The sequence below is a fragment of the Passer montanus genome, unplaced genomic scaffold (assembly GCF_014805655.1).
Source record: "Passer montanus isolate IOZ18808 unplaced genomic scaffold, ASM1480565v1 scaffold1, whole genome shotgun sequence".
NCBI lineage: Eukaryota > Metazoa > Chordata > Aves > Passeriformes > Passeridae > Passer > Passer montanus.
Window position 1 is genome coordinate 2,628,273 of NW_024356504.1, and position 22,841 is coordinate 2,651,113.

The 22,841-nt window shown below is 41.6% G+C and overlaps 1 protein-coding gene across 4 annotated transcripts in view; it reads left to right on the plus strand.

The window, feature by feature from the left end:
- The window catches only part of PLEKHM3 (pleckstrin homology domain containing M3), a 128,205-nt gene that overhangs the window by 16,623 nt on the left and 88,741 nt on the right, over positions 1–22,841 (plus strand). For all 4 annotated transcript variants that reach the window (XR_005626665.1, XR_005626664.1, XR_005626663.1 and 1 more), the window contains exons 4-5: positions 6,370–6,515; positions 11,209–11,402. Coding sequence is in view for 1 of the 4 variants with exons in the window: in XM_039700913.1 (XP_039556847.1) it covers positions 6,370–6,515; positions 11,209–11,402 (340 nt within the window). In the remaining 3 variants the exon portion in view is untranslated. The remainder of the gene's footprint in view (positions 1–6,369; positions 6,516–11,208; positions 11,403–22,841) is intronic.

Consider the following 22,841-nt stretch of genomic DNA (forward strand, 5'->3'; position numbering starts at 1 on the left):
AAGGAAAATGGCTGCTTTGGGGTCTACTGCTGCAAAACTAAGGCATTTGTGTGTGTGTTGGCAAGGCTCTCCCTCTTCTGTCACATGCCAAAGCAGTGTTTTATTGCAAAACTATTGCATGTGGATCAAATCAGGGGCAATGTAAAAGAAATTACAGAACAAACCAGAGGCCAACTGCTAGGAAGGGTTTAGGTTCTCACTCTGGCCTTCTGCAATCTCTATAATCTGTGACATGTACCTGTTCTGTGTAAATCTGGATAGTTCATATGCCCAAGGCAGTGCTATGGTAGTGATGAGTGACCAAGAAGAAATTCAGCCAAATAGCATTGGTAAAATATGTAACCACACTTACTGCACAGTTGTTCCTTCTGTTAAAAGGAGATACAAAACCAGTTGTGTATTCAAACAGAAACAGAACTGATTATTTCTAGGTATGCTAATGCTGTATTAAATAAATGAAACTTGGCAAACCAGGTAGCCTTCAGTGTAAGTCAGAAAGTGAGCAGTGCAGGGGTAAGTGGTCTTCAAACTAACTGCAGAGCAGAAATGAAAAGTGGGTTAAGTAGAGACTCATTTTGCTAAATGGCCTGGCTGAGGGTGCTGGCACCAGTGTTTGCTCTGATCACACAAATTGCTGGCCTGCTCTTTGCTCTGTTCTGCGGTCTGCCTTCTCAGTATGTAGAACCAAACATGAATGTAATTGACTGTATAAGTGGGAATGCCGTTATTAATTATGCTTACATTGTCTCCTGACTTCTAGCTGTCAGACAGGCTTCAAGAGCTGGCCCAGAGAGTGTTCAGTTCCCATTCCTGATCCAAGAGCTGGTAAATAACTGAATCCTACCAATAAGTCATTCCATGGTAGATCCCATTTCCTTCTGTCAGGGAACACTTCAGAGTCTCAACAAAGCACCAGATACTGCAGAGAATAATAAGGGTATGGGGAAAAGAATACTAGATTAGTTTGAGGTGTATGGTATTATCCCTGAGCACTGTTGTCCTGCAAACACAGGGAAAGGGTTGGAAAATGTGCAATAGGAGAATGCAAACTGGCCATGTGTTAAAAAGGCCACAAACAACAGCTTATGTGTAAAGTATGTCTTCAAAGCTGTTTGTAATTTCCTCAGAGCATATTCTCTGGGAAGAATATAACTTTATATTCTTAAACTTTGCCACCTGTTAGAATTTGACATGAAAGGTAGAAGAACCTATATTCTGATGAAACTCAGGTGGGGAAATCCAAGCACATAAAAAATTAGTTTCCATATATATAGTTTTGTTGCTTGTCATTTGACACAGCTAGGATTTTAGTTTTCATTTAGTGATGAAATATTTCTCTTGACTTAGATATGTGAAATGCAAGCTTACACTTTGACTTTAAGTTTTGATGTTATATTTGCAGGCTTAACTACTGTTGGTTTTACTGGGAAGGCAGAACTCAGCTGTGTAAGCTGCAGCATGCCTGTATGCTGTCTTCTATAAAGGACATGTACAATACAGGCATGCACAATGTTGTGTATGCACCCATATGTGTTATCACCTGACTTGTTTCCGTCATGGGGTTTTTTTCTTGATTGCTCATCTTTGTAGAGAAAGTCACAGCTCTGTGTGTTCAGCATGACTGATGTGAAGGGTTGTAAATATTGGATGTCTGCACCAATCCTGTCTTTGCTGATTGAAGAAAGCCTGGGTGCCGAGGGAATAATTCCTCTCATGTGCCTTGGAGAGCTGCTCTGAAGCTGGGTGCCTGTGAGACATCTCCAGTAGGGTGGGATGGGTCACTGTCTGGAGTCACAGCCCAGAGCCACCAAGCCTGCACTGGTAGGCTAAGTCAGCTGAGCTGGAATGTGTAAGACAGGAAAGACAGGCATTGTACCTTCAAATGGTGCTAAGGAAGATGGAAAGTCTGTTATTTTAGCACTTAGTCCTGAGCTATAGCTGATAGTCAAGGTTTCCATTGACTTGGAACAGCTGGGCCATCTTTTGGACTCAACTAGGGATGCGTGAACCCTTCCTTATTTCTGGAGAAGCTGATCTAGTTTATAATTAAAGTGGGATGTGTACATTGCTGACATAATAGGAGTTTTATATGTTGCTTAGGTAATTATAACTTGATAGGGTGAAACCCACATGGTTTCAACAGAGATTTTTTTTTTTACTTTAATCTGTTAAGGTTTTGTTGTCTTTTTTTAAAGTTCATAGGAAGCTCACAGAAAATGTAGGAAAGGTGAGTAGTGTCAGACTTTGCTTGGAGGTTTATAAGTTTTTAATTATTTAGTTGAAATAAAATTACTCTAAAAAGTAATGGTGGGAAAAGGAAGGACAAAGTGTAATGCAAACTTGGATAGGCATAAGAGAGAACTGAGTTGGATTGTTAGTGTATCTTCCTTGCGAGTTTGAGTTTTCCTGTGGTGGAGTGAATTGGAATAGATGCACAGGAGTAAAGGTAAGCAACTGAAGTAATTCTCACCTTATGTCTGTTTGTGCTGAGCTGATAGAGCAATGTTGTGTGTCTGATCTACTGAAAATTTGTTGCTGTGCTCCTTCTGCTTAGTCTGCTTTATGCCTTTATCAAGCTGAAAGCCTTTTGAAGTCTGTGGATCATTTTCTTTTCTTTGTATTGTATGTTGTTTCTAAATGAATTAGCTTCTAAGCTAATCTGTCACAGATTTAATTATGGCACACAATCACAAGGGAGTTGCTTTTTCCTGTTACTGAGCAAGGAACCTTATTGAATAAGGAAAACAGTTGTGTACTTGATTCTAATTTGGTCTTTCACTTTCTCTGTTTCACTGTGGAGCTACTCCAGTCTTTTCTTGCTAAAAGATTGAAGAGAAAGGTATCTGGATAAAAAGGATAGCTGTGTGTCTTCTTGACCACAAGAGTATGCAGCAACCTGAAAGTGGTGTTTTCCATGCTTCAGAGAAGAGGAATTGTGTTCAGAGGTCTTGGATTCCTCCTCCATACTAGACTACTGCCTTAAGTCAAGGAGAGAGTTTTGTTACAACTTTTTAACCTCACCTTCTGTACTATTTTCTTCCTGAAGGCTTTGCACTTGGACATGAGCCTCTTGATGTTGATACTCCTGCTCTGCTCACAGACATGTTGAGAGAGATTCATCAGTGCCCAAGAGCACTTTCTTGCTGCTATTTTTTCTAACCCCTATTTTCTTTCCTTGATTCCAAGGCTGTTTTGTTGTATTTTCCATGATGAAAGGTTTGGGATGATTCCTTCCCTCTCTTTGCTAACAGCACACCTTACAGCTACACTTCTTCCCTCTGTAGCTTGCTCTGTAACATTCTTTAGGGAGGGATGATCTCTTTGCATTAAGCCCCGGGTTTGCCAGACCTTTGTACAGATGTTATATAGATAATATTCTGTGTGAGCATTAGGAATAGGTGAGAGAGGTTTGGTGAAAGTTCTGCTCTTTTTTCTCCCATCCTGTGCACGGTGCTTTCTCTAGTTATGTAGGCAATTAAGTGTTTTCTCTGCAAACATGGTCCCTTCCCAAACCCTAAACTATATCTGTTGAATTGTATTATCAGTCTTGGAGATGGCAGCTGCATCTGATTGTCCAGCTGGGAGAGGTGCTCAAGAGTTTTAAGCCAGGAATCAGTACTGGCTTTGCTTCTGGTAAACATCATGGCAAGTTGATGTACCTGAATGGCCAGGTGCAGGATTTCCAAGGTCATTGAGCCAATATTCCTTCTTCCTCTTCTTTCTCTCTCATTCTTGATCTATTTTTTTCCATCTTAAAAAAACAAAGTAGCATAAGTGGTCTATGCCACAGAAATATGTTTGTCACACTACACCACTTTGAACTGCATAACATCAAAGAAAATCAGTGCTTTGATAACTTGATTTGAAAGGGTTGTAGAAATAGCCATCATTATGAATCACAACTGAGAGGAATGGAAAAGATGGTGATTTTCAAACAGCAAAGCTTGGAAAGCAGGGGAAGATGTAAAGTGGATGCCTCTGCCACATTATCATCTAACAAATCCCAGCTACACAACTGTTATGTAGCTTTGCAGAACATATTTTCTTGAGGATATGAAGAAGAATGAAAAATACTGGGTGTAAAGAGGAAATGTGGGCTCAGGAAAGGGTTGTAATGAGGGAGTAAGCATTGCATGCTGCTTGAGTACAGATTTCTTCCACTTCCTCCTCTTCATAAAACCACCCTTTCTGAAGATGAAGGGCATCCAAGATTGCTTGCTGAGACTCTCCTCACCCTGAAAGGAGACTTCATTTCTTATGGGTTGAATATAGGGAAGAGGAGAGAAGCTCCCCAGCATTTCTGTGCTTTGTCACTCCTCTCCTAAGAAAACTGTCTCCATGGACTGGAATGGGTTTCTGACTCTAGGAGGCTGCAAGCAGTTAGGGCTTAAAGTGGTTAGTTCTCAACTGCAAATATTTAATCTAGAATTTTGGCAGTTCAGATTGGACTTTTGCTTATTCTTACCTTCAGTCTAACAGGCGGGAATTAGGGCATTAAGACAAGGTAGTAGCCAGTGGAATGCATGGTGCTAGTTTGGTGAAATCAGTATGTCCTGTCCCATCCTCATCCCCAGGATGAGTGGGGAATGTCTAGAAGGTTTCAGTGACATTGAGTTGGGAGACTATTTGCATTCAGACACATTTACCACTAGAACTTCATTAATACTTATGATCTGGTTTTATGAACAGTAAAGGAGAAGATATGAACAGAATTATCTCTTTTATCAACTGACCAGTTTATATGTTTGCTGCTTCCAAGAAACTGCATGTCCTTTCTTAAAAAAAAAAATGGGAAGGGGAAGAGGGAAATGGAAACAGGACATGTCCCATACTGATTCACTTAGTAGTGTGTATTGCAGAGAATCAGTAGCCAAGTGGCTCTGGAGTGTCAAAGAGGCAAAAATGAGCTAATCGTGTTGGTTAGGTTATTCTAATGATTTTTATTAGAGCAGAGGGGGACATCATTTGTGACATCGTTTGATGTGGGAAAGGAGGAGCTCAGTTTATGCTGAGCTGCAGTCTTTCCTCAAATCAGTGTACCTTGTGCTGTGGAGAAAAGATGCTTTCGGCTGGAGAAGTCACATAATTACACTAAATGAAATTAATTATATTGACAAAAGCAATCGGTCAGCTGACTTCTATCTGAAAAACTCAGTTTAACCAATGCTTTTGCAGTAAAAGTGATGTACAAGGATTCTGCTACTCAGTATTTCTAACCAGCTGCAGCAGAGACCATTTGTGCATACAGCATGTGCCAGAGTGGAGCTCTGGTGCTCTGGCTGAAACTAGAAATGTCATATGGGGACACTGGCATTCGAAGGAAAAGCAGAAATTCTGTCATGTGTGCTGTGTCTAGAGGTGTTGTTAACAACCACAGACATCTTGATGTACCTTATACAAACATTTTTAGCCTTACTTCCTGAGCAGGTTGTTTAATGTGACTGTGCTGTCTGTCTTCAGCCATCCACTCTAATATCATATGAACCTTTTGGCTCATTTTAGTCACTGTTGAAAGACAGAAGTGTCAAGTACGTTGAGTTTTTATGTGTTTTGTGAAAACAGGTGATCAGGTGAAGGAGACCTCTGCATTAGTTCTTCTAACTAAAGCAGCAGCTTTTGAATACATTGTATTTCCCCAGGGACTCCATGCAAGAGGGCATGGGAAGAGACAAGGAATCTAGCTGTGAAAAAAGTGTCAAGCAGACCTCAGACCTTGTAAGACACAGAGTAATGCAATTGTAAGGAAAAAAAAAAAAAAAACTGCTGGAAACTAAGCTGTGTCACTACTGCTAGTCAAGAACTACTCATTCTCAGTGTGACTGCTGCTCAGTTATTATTCATGATCTGACTGTGGTTTGCCTTGGCTGTGCTGATTCTGTGGCTGAGTCTTACCTGCCGAGTCAGCATCCCTTCTGGCTGTCAGCGGGGGCTGGCTTGCACTCCTGCAGGCAGGCAATGCTGGCCTGTTCTCTCGTGGGGAAAAGGGGAGCTCTCTGGTGCAAGCACACAGCAAAATGTAGCCTGTCTGAGCTTCAGGCCATGGTTTTCAGATGGCCATGGCTTTTAAATGCCCAGTGTCTCACAAGCAAGTCTTCTGCCTTTGTTTCTTGACAAGTGCTAAGTATCTTTTGCCTGCTGTTTGAATTCTTTGTCACAGACACCCAAGTTAGCCTGTGCTTTTTTAGTGCTAGTTCAAGAATACTGATATTTATTTCTTGATTTTTTTATGGAATGAGAAATGTCTGTAGGGTAAAATAAATAAAATACTAAAAGGATCTCAAATGGAGGAATACTTTTCTGATTCCATCCCGAATGTGTATCTCTGGCTTGGTGTACAAACCCAGACTTCTGCTCCTCTCTTTTCTCTAGGCTGTCAGCGCTCCATAGGTTTGTCCCATGGGAAAGCCAAGGTGTGCAGCTACAGTGGATGGTATTACTGCAGCACCTGCCATGTGGATGACAACTTCCTTATCCCTGCACGGCTGGTTCATAACTGGGACACTTCCAAATACAAGGTAATCTCCCTGCAGCCTGGAGTGCTAGCAAGTGAACTGGATTGCTGATAGAAACACAACAGCCTGAAGCTTGCAGGCATTGACTGCTAATACTGTTTCCTTTGTCCCTTTTGGCAAAATGAGCCACGCCCTCTCAACAAGACATGTTGTCATCACGTTTTCCTTGGCCAGATCTAAGGTGCTCCTCCACAGGAGCAGCCATGCTCCTCCTTCTTGGTGGCATCTTTTTCATCATTGCTTATCTGGCTATTCAAGGGACAGGAAGAGGTAGCACACAACAACAGCTCTAATTCTTACAGTTACTGGAGCCTTGAGGAGTACCTGTTTCATGACCACCAGGGACTAAGGATTGGCATAGATTACTGAGGGATGCTAAATTGTGGAAATGCCTCTAGGAAACTGGTTTACCAAATGCAATGGTTGTGAGACCCAGTATGTCCTGTCTCTTGGCATGAGCATTTTGAGGACACTAGAAGGACATTGCTGCAGCACTTGATTGTACCAAAGAGATGAAAGTAATGGAACAAGAAAATTCTACAGTTGATAGGAAACTGGCTTACCAAATGCAATGTTTGTGAGACCCAGTGTGTCCTGTCTCTTGGCATGAGCATTTTGAGGACACTAGAAGGACATTGCTGCAGCACTTGATTGTACCAAAGAGATGAAAGTAATGGAACAAGAAAATTCTACAGTTGTTCACTTGTCACACAAGAGCTTTTCTAAAAGTTTTATAATCTGCTATTTGCTGCTGCCTTGGTGGCTGGTTGTGAGATAGGGGCACTGATTACACACCTCAAAGCATTATACCAGCAAACACAGTAACAGTGTTGTTTTGCCATCTCAGGCAGTATATGCTGAGAGAATAACAAACTCATAAGGAATCCAGATCATGCTAGAGCTTCAGACCTAGCAGCCACTGTTAGGAGAGGCTATTTGATGTTTTGTGTCTGCAAATATTATGTGCTATTTGAAAAGGAAAAAAAATAACCAGTAAATGCCCTATTAGAGGAAGAGCAGGTCTCTTGAAGAAAATTTGTCAGATGGGGAGATTATTAAAAGGTAGCCAGAGCCTGCTATCAGGAAAATTATAGTCTTGCTCTGTGAAATGCAAGATTCTTCAAAGTTGCAAAGCTCCAAGGTGTGGAGACAAAAAGCCCTCCTGTGCCTAGAAGTTAGAAATATTTAAAAGTTCCTTTTTTTGGATCTTTTACCAAGGACTAAACTTGCTACCACATGGTAGTATAAGCAGACCTGATATGGGGCTAGTGGATAGTAAGGCAAAGACCTCATATCAAGCTGTCAGTAATACTGACAGGAAAATTAACTGGTTTTTTTTTCTAAACCTGCAGCTTAAAAACTATGCTCTAGTCTGTTTCCTGTGGTGTAGGCAGCTGAGGCACAAAAAGAAGCAGGACTTTAAAGCTTAAGCATTCATTGAAAACTTAATCTAGTGTCATCTCACTGTAATAGTGAGAAATTTTGGTTTGCACTTTTTGTAGACAGAACAAGTATGAGGTGCCTTGGAAACACAAGCAAATTCTGAGCAGCTGCTTTACCTGTCTTTGTGTGAAAGTGCTCAGAGAGGTGAATTTAAGAAAGTAACACAATCCCTCAGGTAGGAGAAAGCATCACCATCCCCAACTAATAAAGCAGGAACTGAGGCAGGGAGGGAAGGTGAAGATAAGCACACTGCCCTGCCCCTTGTAGATAGCACAGTACTGCCTGAAAGTGGAGCTTCTGCAGAAGGGGACGTGCTCCTGGCTGTACTTCTGGCTGCACACCCCAAAGAGGTCCTGCAGAAAATAAGAACATACCACATTTGGTGGTCAGGACTGAGAGAGGGCTCCAGGATTCAAAAGCTTCTTCGTTTTACACAGTCTGAAATGTGTCTGCCAGTCCACCAAACTGGAAGCAAAATTGAATGAAGAGTTTGCAAACCTGCATTCCTTTCCACTGCCACCTATTCCCCACCTCCTCAGGTGTTTCTGGGGTCTGTCCTGTCTCTGGTAAAGCAAGCACCAAAAAGTACTGTAGGACATGAATAGGACAGTGTAACTGGGCATATTTTTATGTTACATGAGCTCAGCATCTGAGCAGCAGCTGTAAAATAAGCTGTGGCATCAATTAAGTTTGGAAATTGAGAGATTCTTGTCTGCTTTTGGCAAGATGGGTCATGAAAATCAGAAGCAATGAAACTCTCTAGAGCTGTCTCTTCCCATACCCAGGATCCTGAAAAACAACAATGCACTTAACATCTGGTAGCACATGGGTAGGAAAAGAGAAATCTTCTTGGCTGCAGTAAGAGCTCTTTGAAAGTACTTGGCAGTTAGACATATTTCTTCTGTCAAACCAAAGCTGCAGCTCAGTCCCCAGGTTTGCTTTTTTCCCTATGCCTCTTACTGTTTTCATATTTGTGTTTTTCATGTGTTTATGTGAAAGCAAAAGAAAAGAGGCAGTTTTGTGAACACTCTTTCTTCCTTTTGCTTAGGCCAAATGTTTTCCCCGTTTGCATGCAAAGCCCACTAAATATTGCAGTTTGTTTCAGATGGCTTTCAGCCTGCACAAAGTGCCAAACACAGTAGGAAATGAACTCCCTGTACCAGAAGGTTTCAGGAGGAGCTGACTTATGGTAAACTGAATTTTGACTGTAAGTTTGCAGGCTTTAGAAAGGTCTGGAAATGTTAGCATCCATCCTTTTATGACATTTAAAGCTGAAACCCTGTTGCACTTTGCATCTTCTCACTCCTTCTGGCTGATTTAATAGGATTGTTTTACTGCCCAGTAAAACTGGGGGACTGTGAGTTTGCTAGGATATATACTAAAATATCGAATTACTGTGAAGTTCCAAACCTTCCTGTTTCAAGACTGTGTTTCATCCTCTTGTAGCACTGCTGTGTTGGGCAATGTGAGTTAATGTTTTACAAGATGTGTGTGCCTGTGTCAGCCATGCAGAGTGGACTGACACCTGTCTGTCAGCCAGTGATGCTGACAAAGCTACTTTTCCTGCAGTCAGCACTCCATGGGTGCATTGTATTGGCAAGGAGAGGGAAGGGTCTGCTTTGCCCTTCTCCCTGTAAAGGTTGCATTCAGACCAAGCAGCACCAGTGCTGCACAGTAGTGCTTGGTCACCACAGTGCATGCATATGGCAGGGTCACTCAGGGGACCTCAGCTGTGGCATCTCTTTGTTTCTGTGCTCCCAATGCCTCAGGAGGGATGCCCAGTGTGGGGTACAGGTGTGAGTGCAGTATTTGGACAGGAACCACCCTCCAGTTCCCAGGACAGCAGGGCAGGTGGATGAGGAGCCCATCAGCTCAACAGAGGCTTAAAGCAAAGAGATGGACAAAGAGCTGAGCACCTGGTCCTCCTGCTGGGAGGAGCTAGTCACTGTGCCAAGCATTCACACAGCTCCTTGGGAATCATGGAATAAGTACTTTAATTTGCTCTTTGGTGGGAGAGGACTAATAATTACTCTAGGTACAGAAGTTGCCAAGGGATTGCTGAGATATTGCAGTCATTGGCTAATGATTGTAAAAGCAGGTTGTTTAACTGCAGGTTTTTTTAATGCACTGTAATAAGAATAATAAAATGTCAATGTTGCTAGTGTTAAAAAAAGAAAAATTAAGTTAGTGGGGTGTTTAATATAAATAGGTAGGATATTTAATACAGCTTCAGGGCCTGGGAAACCTGTGGAGTTATGATCTGCTGTATTTAAATTTGCACATCTTGTTATCTGTGTGGTTATTGGTGGAAGGCTGGCCTTGGCATATTTCTTAGATTTGTATTAAATGTTGTGAAACAGGGGCTAGCTTCTCCTGTCAGTAGCTAGTTGCTTGTGCTGGTTTTGGAAGTGGTGCTATTTATAAGGCGATGTATTGTTCTTACCTACAGCACCAGAAGGGAAATAACTTCCTAAATCTCAAGAGGCTGTGCCGTGTGTGCCCTTTCTACTTTTGTTAGCCTAACTCATCCCTCCCATGTCTCAGTGTAAACATTGACTTAGAGATCCAGGACTAATTGAATTGTGGAATCAGTAATATTTCTGTAGCAGAGTTTCAGGTGATTTGCAGCTCATTTCATGTAATCCCATCTTCTCTTTTCCAGCTGTGATAAAATGCAGAAATCAGGAATGAGAGGGAATTTGGTCTTTTCACTTAAGGACCAGGAGCCCCATTCATTTATTGAGATTACAGTAGCTTTTTGCAGGTGGAGATAAAACAGGGCATTATCATGAAAAATGCATGAAAAACTTCTTCCAGATAGAACTTTGGGAGTAATACTAATAAGAGTCACTTTTATTTATCTGTATTTTAAAAAGCCCAACAACTTGCCTTTTGCAAAAAAGAAAGCAGTGAACAAACATAAAAATACTAGTAGAGAAGAAACTGGTTATTCACATTTTAGACTTAAAAAAAATCTAGTAAGCTATGTTACTGTGCAGCAAAAGCATATGTGACTGCAGATATCACTGTACTTTGGGTAAGTAGCTGTCTCATACATTCAGTTTTGAAGGGCTTGATGAAGTTTGACTTGGCTATAAGCAGAGAGAGTTGGATCTTTCTCAACTCTGTCTCCATTTTTAATTGTTAACAGACTAAGTTTTCAGACGCATAGAATAGCTGACAGATCACAGTGGGGGAGATCTGCTTAAAAAGAGTTTGGAGAAATGCCTAACTAAACTGCTTTATTTTTTAGGTATCAAAGCAAGCCAAAGAGTTCCTGGAATATGTTTATGAGGAGCCATTAATTGATATCCAGCAGGAAAATCCCATGTTGTACAACCATGCTGAACCTCTGGCAACTGTTGTGCGCCTGAGGCAGCAGCTGAAGTCCCTGCGAGCCTACTTGTTCAGCTGCAGGGCAGCAGTGGCTGAAGATCTGCGTAGAAGGTAAGAGCCACAGCCAGCCTGCAGCACAAGAATGGAGTTTCCTTGGTGTGTTGCCTCTCCTGCTGCCTGTTTTGTTTTCTCTCACACTCTGGTTCTGAAGGCATTACCCATTTAGAAAGATGCTGTGCTGTATCTGACTTCCCTGGGAAACTGGGTTATCCTCTGCTGAAGAAAATGATGTTTTAGGGTCTGAATATCTGAAGTTGTTGTTGACAGCTATTAGCCCTGGGACATCAGACATTGTAGTGAGCATTTTTTACTCCTTCTCAGGCTTTCTGCCTGTGTGTGAGTATTTTCAGTCAGATCTGCTACCTCGTGCTCCCTGCCATGGCATCACAGTGAGGTAGGCACTGCTGGGACCTTTAAAACACCTCACAGTGTGGCAAAGCATGAGGGAGGCCAGAGCCAACCACCTTTGCAGCACTTCTGCTCTCCTCTGTGGTATGAGCTCAGCCAAAGGCAGAGCTCAGTGTACTGACCTGGCATGTGACCCAGCATATGATTTATGCTGGTCTCTTGCTCAGCCAGTGTCCATGGCATGGCTGCACTGAGTGTTTTGTTTATTGGCAAGCACATGATCACAGCACAGCAAAAGGTGTTTCATATTGAGTTTGCTATGGTGAAAATAGGACTTTTATAAAAGATGAACTTCATTCTAGAAGTGCTGTATCTTAGTCCGTTCAGCTGCTGCTGAGTTTTTCTAACAAGTTAAAAATGAACAATTTTCTTAAAATTGTCAAGCCACTGTTGTAATCTTAAAAAGGCCAAGTAGTTTTTGGTGTGGATCTCCAAAAAAGATGGGAAAATGTCTCTGCCCATGCCATACTGTGAAGTGAGTGGCTCTGAGGACATACAGCTGACCTGATGGATCTGTAAGCATTTGTATTCCCCAATTTTTAAGACAAGATTTCAAATAGGAAAGCCACTGCTTTGAAATTGTGAGCAGCCAAAGGGCAAGGAAGCAGGTGACATCAATGACTGTATTTTGAACATGGTGTTGTAGGGACCTGAATTCTTTGGGAGGGAGAGGAAGCTGCACTGGTGTCTTTATCCCAGGTAAGGAGAGCTGTACATAACCTATGTCATTGCTTTGATGAACTACTTAGAACTAGTAGGAGAAGGATACAACAACAGGCTTATGGAGAGCATTGCACTGTGGGTTAATATGTGTTTGTGTGTTACTACTCAATTCCTATTATTTGCTAGGGCAGCTTACAGCATTTAAAAAATTAGGATGGCTTTCTTTTATTCCAGAGGATGGTATTTACATGCAGAGCTGGTTTTCTATGTCATCCTCTTCAATAAAACTAAAAGGAAAATAAGATTTTTGAGGGTTGTTCAGAAAAAGTAGAAGAAAGGAAATTATGTTTTATGATTAGTATTGAAAAAAGTAATTTTCTTAGTAAAATAGAAGGAGGCAAGGAACTCAATGGACTTAGGTAAGACAGTAAAAGAAGAGAGTTCAAAGGAGGCCTAGCATAACAGTCAATTGACTAGAGGTAAAAAAGGGATGAGGGAAAGGCAGGAAAAGGAGTTTCAAATAAGGAAGAAATCTCAGGAAATTGAGTTAATGAAGAAATCAAGACAAAAGAGGAACGACCCAAAGTCTGCCTCCAAAATGGAGAGATGACACTTGCTAGGAAATAGAAGAGAGAATGGACAAAATGTATCACAGAAATGTGAGGGTGCTCTTTTCTTGGAGCAGAGAGGAGAGAGAGGACATCCCTGCATCAAAAGGAAATGGCTAGAAGGAGAAACTGGGAAACAATGCTCCTGATCTCCTTTTTCTTACTCTTCACACCATCTCCAATTAAAGCTGTGTGGTGAAGAGAAGGGTCCCAGCCCAAGATAGGCTTGGTTTTGTACTGGGGAAGCATCTCCAATTCAATAGGACTTGCTACAAGTGTAAAAGCCCCCAAAGGAATGTACAATACACACCTTAGTCTGGCTCCTTCTTGGTTCGTGAAGTCTCCATTGAGATGATTTTGGTGCTCGGTTGTTCTCCAGATGTCACCTAAGAGGTGTGCAGAGATGAGAAGGAACTTCTTTTCCCATGAGGATTTATTCCTTGCACAAAATGCTCCCAATGGCTTTGCTGCCTTCATCAAGTATCCCAGTATGCAGATATTCACTACCAATGTGATGAGAGCACAGCTGAAAAGCAATCAAAGAAAATATTTTAAATTTAAATTTTAAATTTTCTTTTAGCTAATCTCGGGGGCAAGTTGCAAGAAAAGGAGGAGTTTAAACAATATGGTGAGACAGCATTCCTAAATTTAGTACTGTTTCCTAATTAAAAGTGAAAGATGGAGAGAGAGAATCCAGTTATCTGTTCTCCTCTAAAAACATTCTTTTTCTGCTTAGTCTTCACCTTAGTATGTGAATAACTATTAATCACAAGAGAGTGAACACAGCATCTTGAAGACCTGTCAGACCCTTATAAACAGACTGAAACAAACTGTTAATATTGCTGTCTACAGAGAACTAAAAACAGACTGATTAATTGTATTGGCACCTTGCTGCCTCTGGGACACTGATAGAGCCTACCTTATTAGGGAAAAGCAGATCACTCTGAGGTTTCTTTTATTAATACTATTTGCATTATCATCTACTTTAAATCTATACCTTGCTCTTCAACCCAGATCACAAAATGAAGATGGCAACGAAGTTGGAAACTCTTGGTGTCCTCTGTGAAGACAAAACTGTTTACAATGCTTACAGTCACTTTTTTCTGAAGAATTCCAGATGGCTATAAACCAGGTTAGCTCAGGATCTAGTTAGCTTAAATGTGGAAATGTTATTTTTATTGTTTGGTGTGCCTAGATAGGTACTTGGAGAACTTTGAAACTTGGCATCTAGCAGGGAACTCAGGACTGAAACCACACTGTGTACCTTGAAGATGCAAGTGACAAAGTAGAAAGAAAGGAAGAAAAAAAGGAAGGAAGGAAAAGACAAAAGAAATCCTTAAAGTAGCTAGCAGGCTCACAGTAAAAATGGTCTTTGTCAGTTATAGTGATTTATTCTCACCTATTGCTCAGCTGGATTCTACACTTTTATATTTGCAGGGGAAAAAAACAAGGAACATGGACTTGGCTGGGAGGTGAAATAAGGCTCTCCCCCAGCACGTATGAGCAGTGTTCCTCTGATATTAGCCAGATGAGATTCCCAGCCTGTTGCTGAGCTCCCTGTTTTACAGGGGATGTTGTTATGCCTAGTTAGCTGTAACTGTCACCTCAGTATTACAACACATAATTTGCCTCAAATGTCTTTACTAAACAAGTTCTCACTTGTTTTTGATGCCTTGCTCGTGTGGATGCTGTTCAGGCAGAGGCATACAGGGCTGAAACCTAGAGCCAGCACAGAACTAGTGCAAGTGGAGCTGCACTCGTACAGATCCCACCACTGCCTGCAGACGGTGAATGAATGGCCCAGACAAACCAAGATGGAGGCCATAAAATGGATGGCTGGGAAGAAAACAGAATCTCTGAGTCCATTAAATAATTAGGGTATTCTATGAAACTGTGCTGAGTGATTCAAGTTCTGTTCTGGGTTTGCTTTGTTCTTGTCATGATTAAAGATGCTTCAAGGCAAGGAACTGGCAGAATAATTTTAGGGGTCGTGTTCAGATGCCTGCATATCTACTGTAGGGTGTGGTAACCTAGGCCAACCTTAGAGCTCCATCTGGGGAGCCCTCTGGGCTTTCTGATCTCTCAGCTGTACATCTAAACTTGCAGTTCAGGTGCTGCTAGCCCAGATACTTTAGACAGATGGCAGTGACACAAGGTAAGTGTTTTGTAGCAGATTCCCCTGTGCATTAGTGCTTGTTGTAGTGCCCTGGTTCTGTAAGTAAATCTGAATGGTGGTGAGAAACTATGTGGAAAAACTTCCCTCTTGTTACTCATGTCGGTCTGGTACCATTTGTCTGTCAGCTCTGGGACAGCCATACATCAGTTTTACCCCAGCAAAACTCCAGTGCTAGATGCATCACTTAGCAGGCTCTGGTTTGGTCTTCCTGTGGAGCAGCAGGAGGTTAAAGGTACCTCCAGTGCTGCAGACGTGTGGGCTTGGCTGAGCCTGCTGGTCTGTCAGCACAAGGTGGAACAAGCCCAGATTCAGTTATGCTGAACAATAGAGTCCTGTCACTTCCTACAGTGAGGCCTTAGACATAACACTTCTGACACAGGAATAGATTACTTTCAAAATATTTGTGTGGCAATTGGGGAACCTGTCTAAACACATCACAGGAATTTTGATTGATCTAATGCAATCACTATACCTCCAAATACCTCATGTATGTGAAGTTGGGGCTATGGCATCTTTCAGACCAAGGACAACAGAAGGTCATTAAGTCATCTCCAGACTGTCAAAGGAGACTCTCCATTTTCTTTGCAATGTTTAGGCCATTTGGGGAGTGGAAAATTCCAAAGCTGGAGAACAAAGATACAGATTCTGAAAGCAGTAAACCGCAAAAAGAAAGTTTGGGCAGGAAAGAAACAGAGGGATGTGGTTTCGGGGCTCTGAGATAATGGCAACACCAACAGAAGAAGAAAATTTGTTGCATGGGTGGTTGGAAAGGGGATGAGAGAGAAAAATCATTCAAATAGGATATCTACATATCGTTACAGGAGCCAGTGTTAAGACCAAACAACAACCCAAAGTGAGGAAAGGTGAGCAAGTAAATGCAGAGAAGTATGCACAAGCGATTTGTTTATTTAGATCCTGCATACCTGTAGTCATTGCAGTAGCTGAAATAAAATTGCCTGTTGATGGAGCTCATACAAACAGACTACCTTCACCTCTTTTGGAAGAGGTAACTCTGCATGCAGGATCTTGCAAATTAGCATCTTAAAAAGTGTTTGGGTAAAACTGAGGGGATGGTATTAAGGTGGAATTTGAGCTTTCATTTCAACTAGAGGTAACAAAACAGCTGAAGCATTGAGATGTGTGTGCCAGAGCAGCCAGGGTGGAGGCGGTGCTGCTGTCTGTTCATGTCAAGGGAAGGTCAAAAGCACAAGCTCTACCATGGGAAGCATCCAGCTGAGGAACCTGCCAGAGCTTTCCATGGTAAGTCTTCCAGAAGACAGGTGAGTCTTTCAGTTCACGTTAGTGTTTTACGGTCCAGGGGGCACACCTGTATCTCCTTGTCAAAGAGATCAGTGATATTACATCACTTTCACGTTGGTAATTTCCATTCACCTTTTGAGACCAGGTTGCTTTCAAAAAAGCAATGATTTAAAAACAAGTTCCTGTTAGATGTGGACACCATGTTAAATATTACTTGTGCCATTTTTGTCCCTGTATTTTTATATCAGAACTTCCAGCAGAAAAGTGCAGAGGTTCAAGAGTGGCTGACAAAAGCATTTCCTTATTCTTAATTTCAAGTTAATTGGGGGCTCTAAATTATTTTGATTTCAAAATGAAACTCTGTCTCTAATTCTCTGTTCTGCTTTTAGTCACAGTGCTACTTGATTCATGAGTAGTAATTCTTGTCTTTCACAATGTTACCGTAACCTTGCTCAAGGAACCGCAAAGGAGAGGGAGCTGGTGTACTGCATTTTAGTAGGAAGTTTATAAACTGGTTCAGGATTGCTGATGGATGATAAGAGTAACTGTTTTAACATAGGGGTGCTCGTGGGGAATTTCATCACAACATAAAATAATACCTTACCTGGACATGCTTGCTAATAAATCTAGCACTTAGTGTGGGCTGAAGATATGTGGGAGTGCTGTTCCCAGAACATAACCAGAAGTGTTCATACCTCATGTATGTGAAATGATTCACAAATGCTTTTTTGCATAAGCTCATAGAATTAGGGGGGAAAAAAAAAAAGAATCTGGTATAATGCCACAAGAACTAAATTAATAAGTAATGTTTTGGTTTGGTTTAAATTCATTAATTTGTTTTTACCTTTTGACTTGAAAATCACTAAGTTCCCAAAGCCCTACTTTTCTGAGTAACTTTTGTTGGCTGGACAGTTTGGCTTTTTCTCTCCCAGCAAACTTCCAGGAGCTAAGATTTCCAAGGAAATACAAAATCAAAAGCCTGAAGAAAGCTATTGGAATTAGCAACACTAGTAAAAGTCCTGCCTTTTCCCCTCACCTCTGATACCATTCTCTATCTCAAATTGACAGTGTCCATATCAAATGAATTGCAAGAGAGAACCCAGCAAGAAATGTTATTTACCTTGCCATATATACTTGGGATAAAAACAACTCACTGATACCCCTCTGTACTTTCAGAACCAAATAGTAAGTCTGAAAAATGGGAGCTGCTCTCAGTGAGATCGGGCTGCACACCAGTCCTGCCTGCCTGCTCCACACGTGGCTGCAGCTGGTGCTGGTGCACGGCTGCAGGGTCAGGACCAAAGAGGGCTCTTGCCCCTTGTTCAGGGCCAAAAAACCACAGGAACAGTGGTAATCAGCACGTGCTGGCCTTCAGCTGCTGTACTTGGCAGTGTAGTGCCGTAGCTCCAGAGGTGTAAGTTGCAGTGCCAGGGTGTGAGCTGTGCTGGATGAGGAAGCGGACTTGGTACCCTGGTGCTGTGCCAGCTGTGGGTGTGTCAGCTTCCTGCAGAGGGGTGGAGAGGAGGCTGAATGCAGTGCTGTGCTGGACCGGGTCATCTGCGTCCCCTCTGAGTCACAGCTCAGTGCTACAGTTCTCAGCCTGGTTGAACCAGACACTCCTGGCTGGCACATGAAACCCTGGTGCCACCTTCCCTCCCTTCCCCCTCACATCCTAGGTTTTAAGAGGATTTTTGGTATAAAGGAGACTTGGTTGTGCCCACCTGCCACTTAACTTGATTTCTTTTGATTACACTATAAAAAGAAGAGTTCCCCCTGCTTATCACGTTTGTACTTTGGCTATAGTGTCAGGCATAGGCAGATTAATTGGTTGTAGCTTTAGCAGAGCTGTCAGGGTATTTAACCCACTGAAGAAAAATTACCTAGGCTGGTGATAAACAGGCTTTAAATGCAGAGCAATTACTTAGTGCTAACAAAGCACCATGACTACACACTTTATCCAAATGCAAAAAGCAAACTCTTATCAGTGGTTCTGTTTGCAGGAGGACACTAAAAGATAACCTTTGTTTGTGCAAATACTTACCTGATAAGATCATCCTAGAAGGAACAGATGAAATTTCTGTCTTGCCTGAAGGTTATAGCAGATTACAAAGTATCAAGCAAAAAAGAATAATAATCAGAAACTGAGAATGGTCACTTCTTTCTTTTGGTTGGATCGAAAGTCTTGGATGATGTGTTTCTTTTCTGCTTGCATTGATTGTGTTTATATCTAGGACAAAACAATAAAGCAATTTAGAGACCTTTAACCAATAGGACTTTGGATTTCATTGTTCACAGTAACTGGCAAGACTGGAGGCTGGTTAGCACTGAACTTGGTTTGTTCATTGCAGGTTAAACCCTGACTGGTAGCCAGGGTTTACAGCACAGCAGCCCTGTGACTCATCAGTGGTGAAACTGGTCCGGGAGTTTCCAAGCTGGGAAAGCTTAGGAGGTGTTTTTAGTGGGATGTACACTTGATACCATTTGGCTCTCAAGGGTCACAGGTCACATTCTGAAGCAGCAGAGGTTTGAGTTTTTGTTGTGATGAGTCTTAACATTTTGTGTTTGACTCTGTCTGGTTCACTCCAGTTTCTCTTCTGTGTTAAGATTTGACTGAAAGGCCACCTTTTATTGAATGCTCTTAATTGACCAATTAAAAAAAAATCTAGTTAGTTGTACCACATCAATCAAAAAAATTACAAAACTGACATTTTATTTTGCTTACAAATTACTTACCAGATATTTCCCTTTTGGGGTTTATAAAAGACCTTTATGTTAAGGGAAAAGTAATATTCAGGCACAAAATATTTTTTTATCAAGGCCTTGTATTAATCTAAGCATGCTCAAAGCTCCTGATGCAACCTTGTGCAGAAACTAATCACATGTTTTCTAGTGAAGTGTTCCTAAGTGTCATTATCTTAGCCTGCTCTGGGTCTCTGTGAGATTTTTGGACGTGAGTGTGACTTTAGGTTGATCTGGATGCCTTGTAGTACTTTGTCTGGATGCTAATGCCGTAGTGTGGTGTTTGTGTGAGCCCCATCTTGCCTCCTGTTCTCTACTGACTTTGGTTTCCTTTGAACAATTTCAGTTGTAGGTGACAGAGGGACAGAGATAGTGTAGACACTACTTTCCTACTGGCTACATGGGAGGAGGCATTTGTGTTGGGAGGCAAGAGGCCTGAATTAGTCCTGTGTGCCTCCTACTGAAAAGGACTTTACATCAGCCATGACCTCATTAGGCTCAGAGAACCTGTGCAGGCAAGCAGTTGGAAACTGGCCATCAGTCATTTTCTTGCTCACTGGAGGACTGAGTCTGTGGATTTCCTGCCCCAACTGATTTGCTTGCGTTTTATGAGTTCTTCTGAAAATGTGTTTGGGTTTGGTATTTTGGTGCCTGTTATACTCTTGCTCCCCACCCACTAGAGGCTGACAAAAACTGGCAGTGAACAGATGCATTTTTGGGCGGTGGTTTCACCAGTTACATTCAGGTAGCTGTTGAGTTTTGGGTTTTTCTTTCCAAACAGGACTAAAAGAAATTTTCTGGAGAAGAACTTAATTGCAGACATGCAGCACAGCAAGACCTGTTTTTGACGCAGTTGCTCAGCTTGACACAGGTGTGGTGAAAGCACTTCATTTATATGTGTGGGGGCTGGGCTGCCTCCTTCTAGGCAACTTAGGGTTTCACAGCCACAGGACTGTATGGTTTCCATCTTTGGTGGTGTGAGCAAATGTTGAAGGAGTGTTTTGCACCTCTTCATTTACTGGGAATCATGCAGGGACTGGCCTGGTTACTTCATGACTTCTGTAAATGTGTTGTATTTGTGAGCTTTGGCTGCCCAGCTGTTCCTCTGTGGCCTACCACAGAGAACCAATTTTAATTGTTCAAGTCAGTAGAAGGACTGCACATCTGAAGATGGACCAGACTTACTTACTGAGGGGGTTTTTATGCCTCAGTTTCTGTAGCAATGGAAATAATTACTCCTCTCACTTGCGTGCTGAGTATATGTGGGTGTGTGTGTATATATATACACACGCACATATACGTGCATATGTGCTTTGCATAGAACTGGGAGGGCAGTGCCTACTTTTTCTTCCTGGAAGTAGATTTGGAAGAGAGGAGGTGCGTTGGATACCAGCTCTGCAGAGCTATTGCTGCAAATTAGCATGTTTTAAGGAAGGGGACAGGTATAGGGATAAGATTTGTCACCAGGGCCTGTGCTGGCTGAGACTCGCCTGACAAAGGAATTTGGTTGATCATGAGTTTGCTTTTCACCTGCACACTTTTTACTAGGAGTTAGAACTTGCAGGAAATAAGGAAATAAAATGCCATCCTTGAAGGCAGGCGAGTGTGATGTTAGTCATCGATACTAGTCATTTACAGTTTTTGCATTATGGGCTATTCAGGCTATTTCCTGAAGAAGAAATGTTTCATTAGCTAATTGTTTTCCTTAGCAGTGCTGTAAGGGCATCAGCAGATAATGCAGTTTCTGGCAAAGCTGTTTAGTGCCTGTCTGTATGATCAGGGGAGAATGATGAATAAATTTTAATGAAAGAAATTCTATCTGAGCTGAAAAAATGCTAATGCTTTAAAATGCTGTTTGCAGTTGACTCCTTATCTTTTAATAAGTCTGCTAGGTGCAAATGAGCAATTCCAGTCTCATATGTTGTCTGATGTCTGGATTTTGACTGTTTTCCAGTGGTCTTTGACATTGTGCCAAATGTTGTATTCTGAAGGTGTGATGCAGCAGAGCCACTGCAACACAGTCCCCTGAAAAAGCAGCAATAGTATAACCTACAGAGCTGAGGGGAAAATGGCAATGCCCTAGTGAGATTGCAGCTGTGAATTGGGTGGGTAGAGTGGATATGCTTGGTGAGTGAGAAGGAGCAATGGCACAATCCAGCTCCAGAAAAGTGCCATATGGGTAGTCTCCAGTTGTCAGTACCTTGGTTGCAAAACTCTTCTCCTCCTACTCCAACAAATCTTAATTTTATTTCAAAAGTACCAAAGGAATTATGAATTATTTGTACTGCCCGCCTTAAGCAGCAGTGAGAGGTCCTAGTCCCTTCAGTACATACAGCTTTGAAAACTATCAGTATTAAGGCTGTTGTTTAAGACAGCTAATGGAATACCAGAAACAGAGGTATTTTCATTATTTATTAGAGTCTGTGTTCTGTGGAGAGATTGCATTTGGTGGTCTTATTCTCTTGATCTGTGGTTTAGCTGGTTATGTTGTTGCAGCTTCTAAAATCTCTTCCTTGAGCTTCTGTGTGCTTTCTCAATAGTCTCATATCAAGATATCATGTAAGTTCATATGGGCCTTTCACTATCTTTGGGGTATTTTTGAAGATATGCAGTGGTCTCTCTGTTCACTGCCATTCAGCTCTACCATTACAAACCAGTCTTTGTCAGAGCTTTGTTCTTGTATTTAATAATATGAAGAGTCTCATTTCTGTATTGCCTTAAAACAATGTGATGGAGATTTAGGAACTGGATTTACAATTTCTACTCTGAAAGAGAACATATAGTGGGAAATAATTTCACTTCTAAGGATACTTGATTGCTTTTTTTTGCAAGAGTAATCTCCCCTCCCCAGGAGACCTGAGTGTGGTGGTCTATTTGTTCTGTGTGGATGGAAAGGAAAGCTGGTCAGGTTGTTGTTTCTCTGTGTGGACGCAAAGATAGATGTTCTTTTTCTGTTCCTGACATCTTTAGAGCAGATACATACATTTTCATAAATGTTTTCAGTTAATATCCACTTAACATTCCAATGTCCTTTTTTCTCTGTGATGTTATATTAACCCAGTTTTTCATTTTACTGCCAATCAGCCTAATTAGGGCATCTCTTCTTTGTTCAGTTTCCTTTAATTTAGCTCTACTTATCAGGTCTGTCAGTACATAAGCGATGGTCTTGCCTGAAACCTTGGCTTATGTAAGGTAAATACTGCTTTCTTAAGTCATTATAGAGTCTATACCAACACATATATTTCTCTATGGAATGGGGAATTGATATCAGTCAGCTCAATGTTGGAAGAACAGTATCTTCATGGCCTTTTTTCCCAGTATAGTTATTTCAGTTACAAAACCATAAATCATATGTGAAACTAAGTGTTACAGCTTTGTAGCAGACCAGGAATCCTGTCTGAGACCATAAGAAATACTTCTAATGTGTTGTTTGCATTATTTATTTTTATTGCTGCATTAATTGTTTAAAGAGTCATCGTCTGTGGTCAGAAAGAGCTTTCAGTGGCTGTTAATGTCTCGGTATATGACCTGACAATATGAGAATGACACTGGCACAGAAATTATTCTTATTGTGGGACTATTGTGCCCATGCAGAAAACGGTAAAAATAGCTGGTGCTTAGAGGGTGCTATAATTC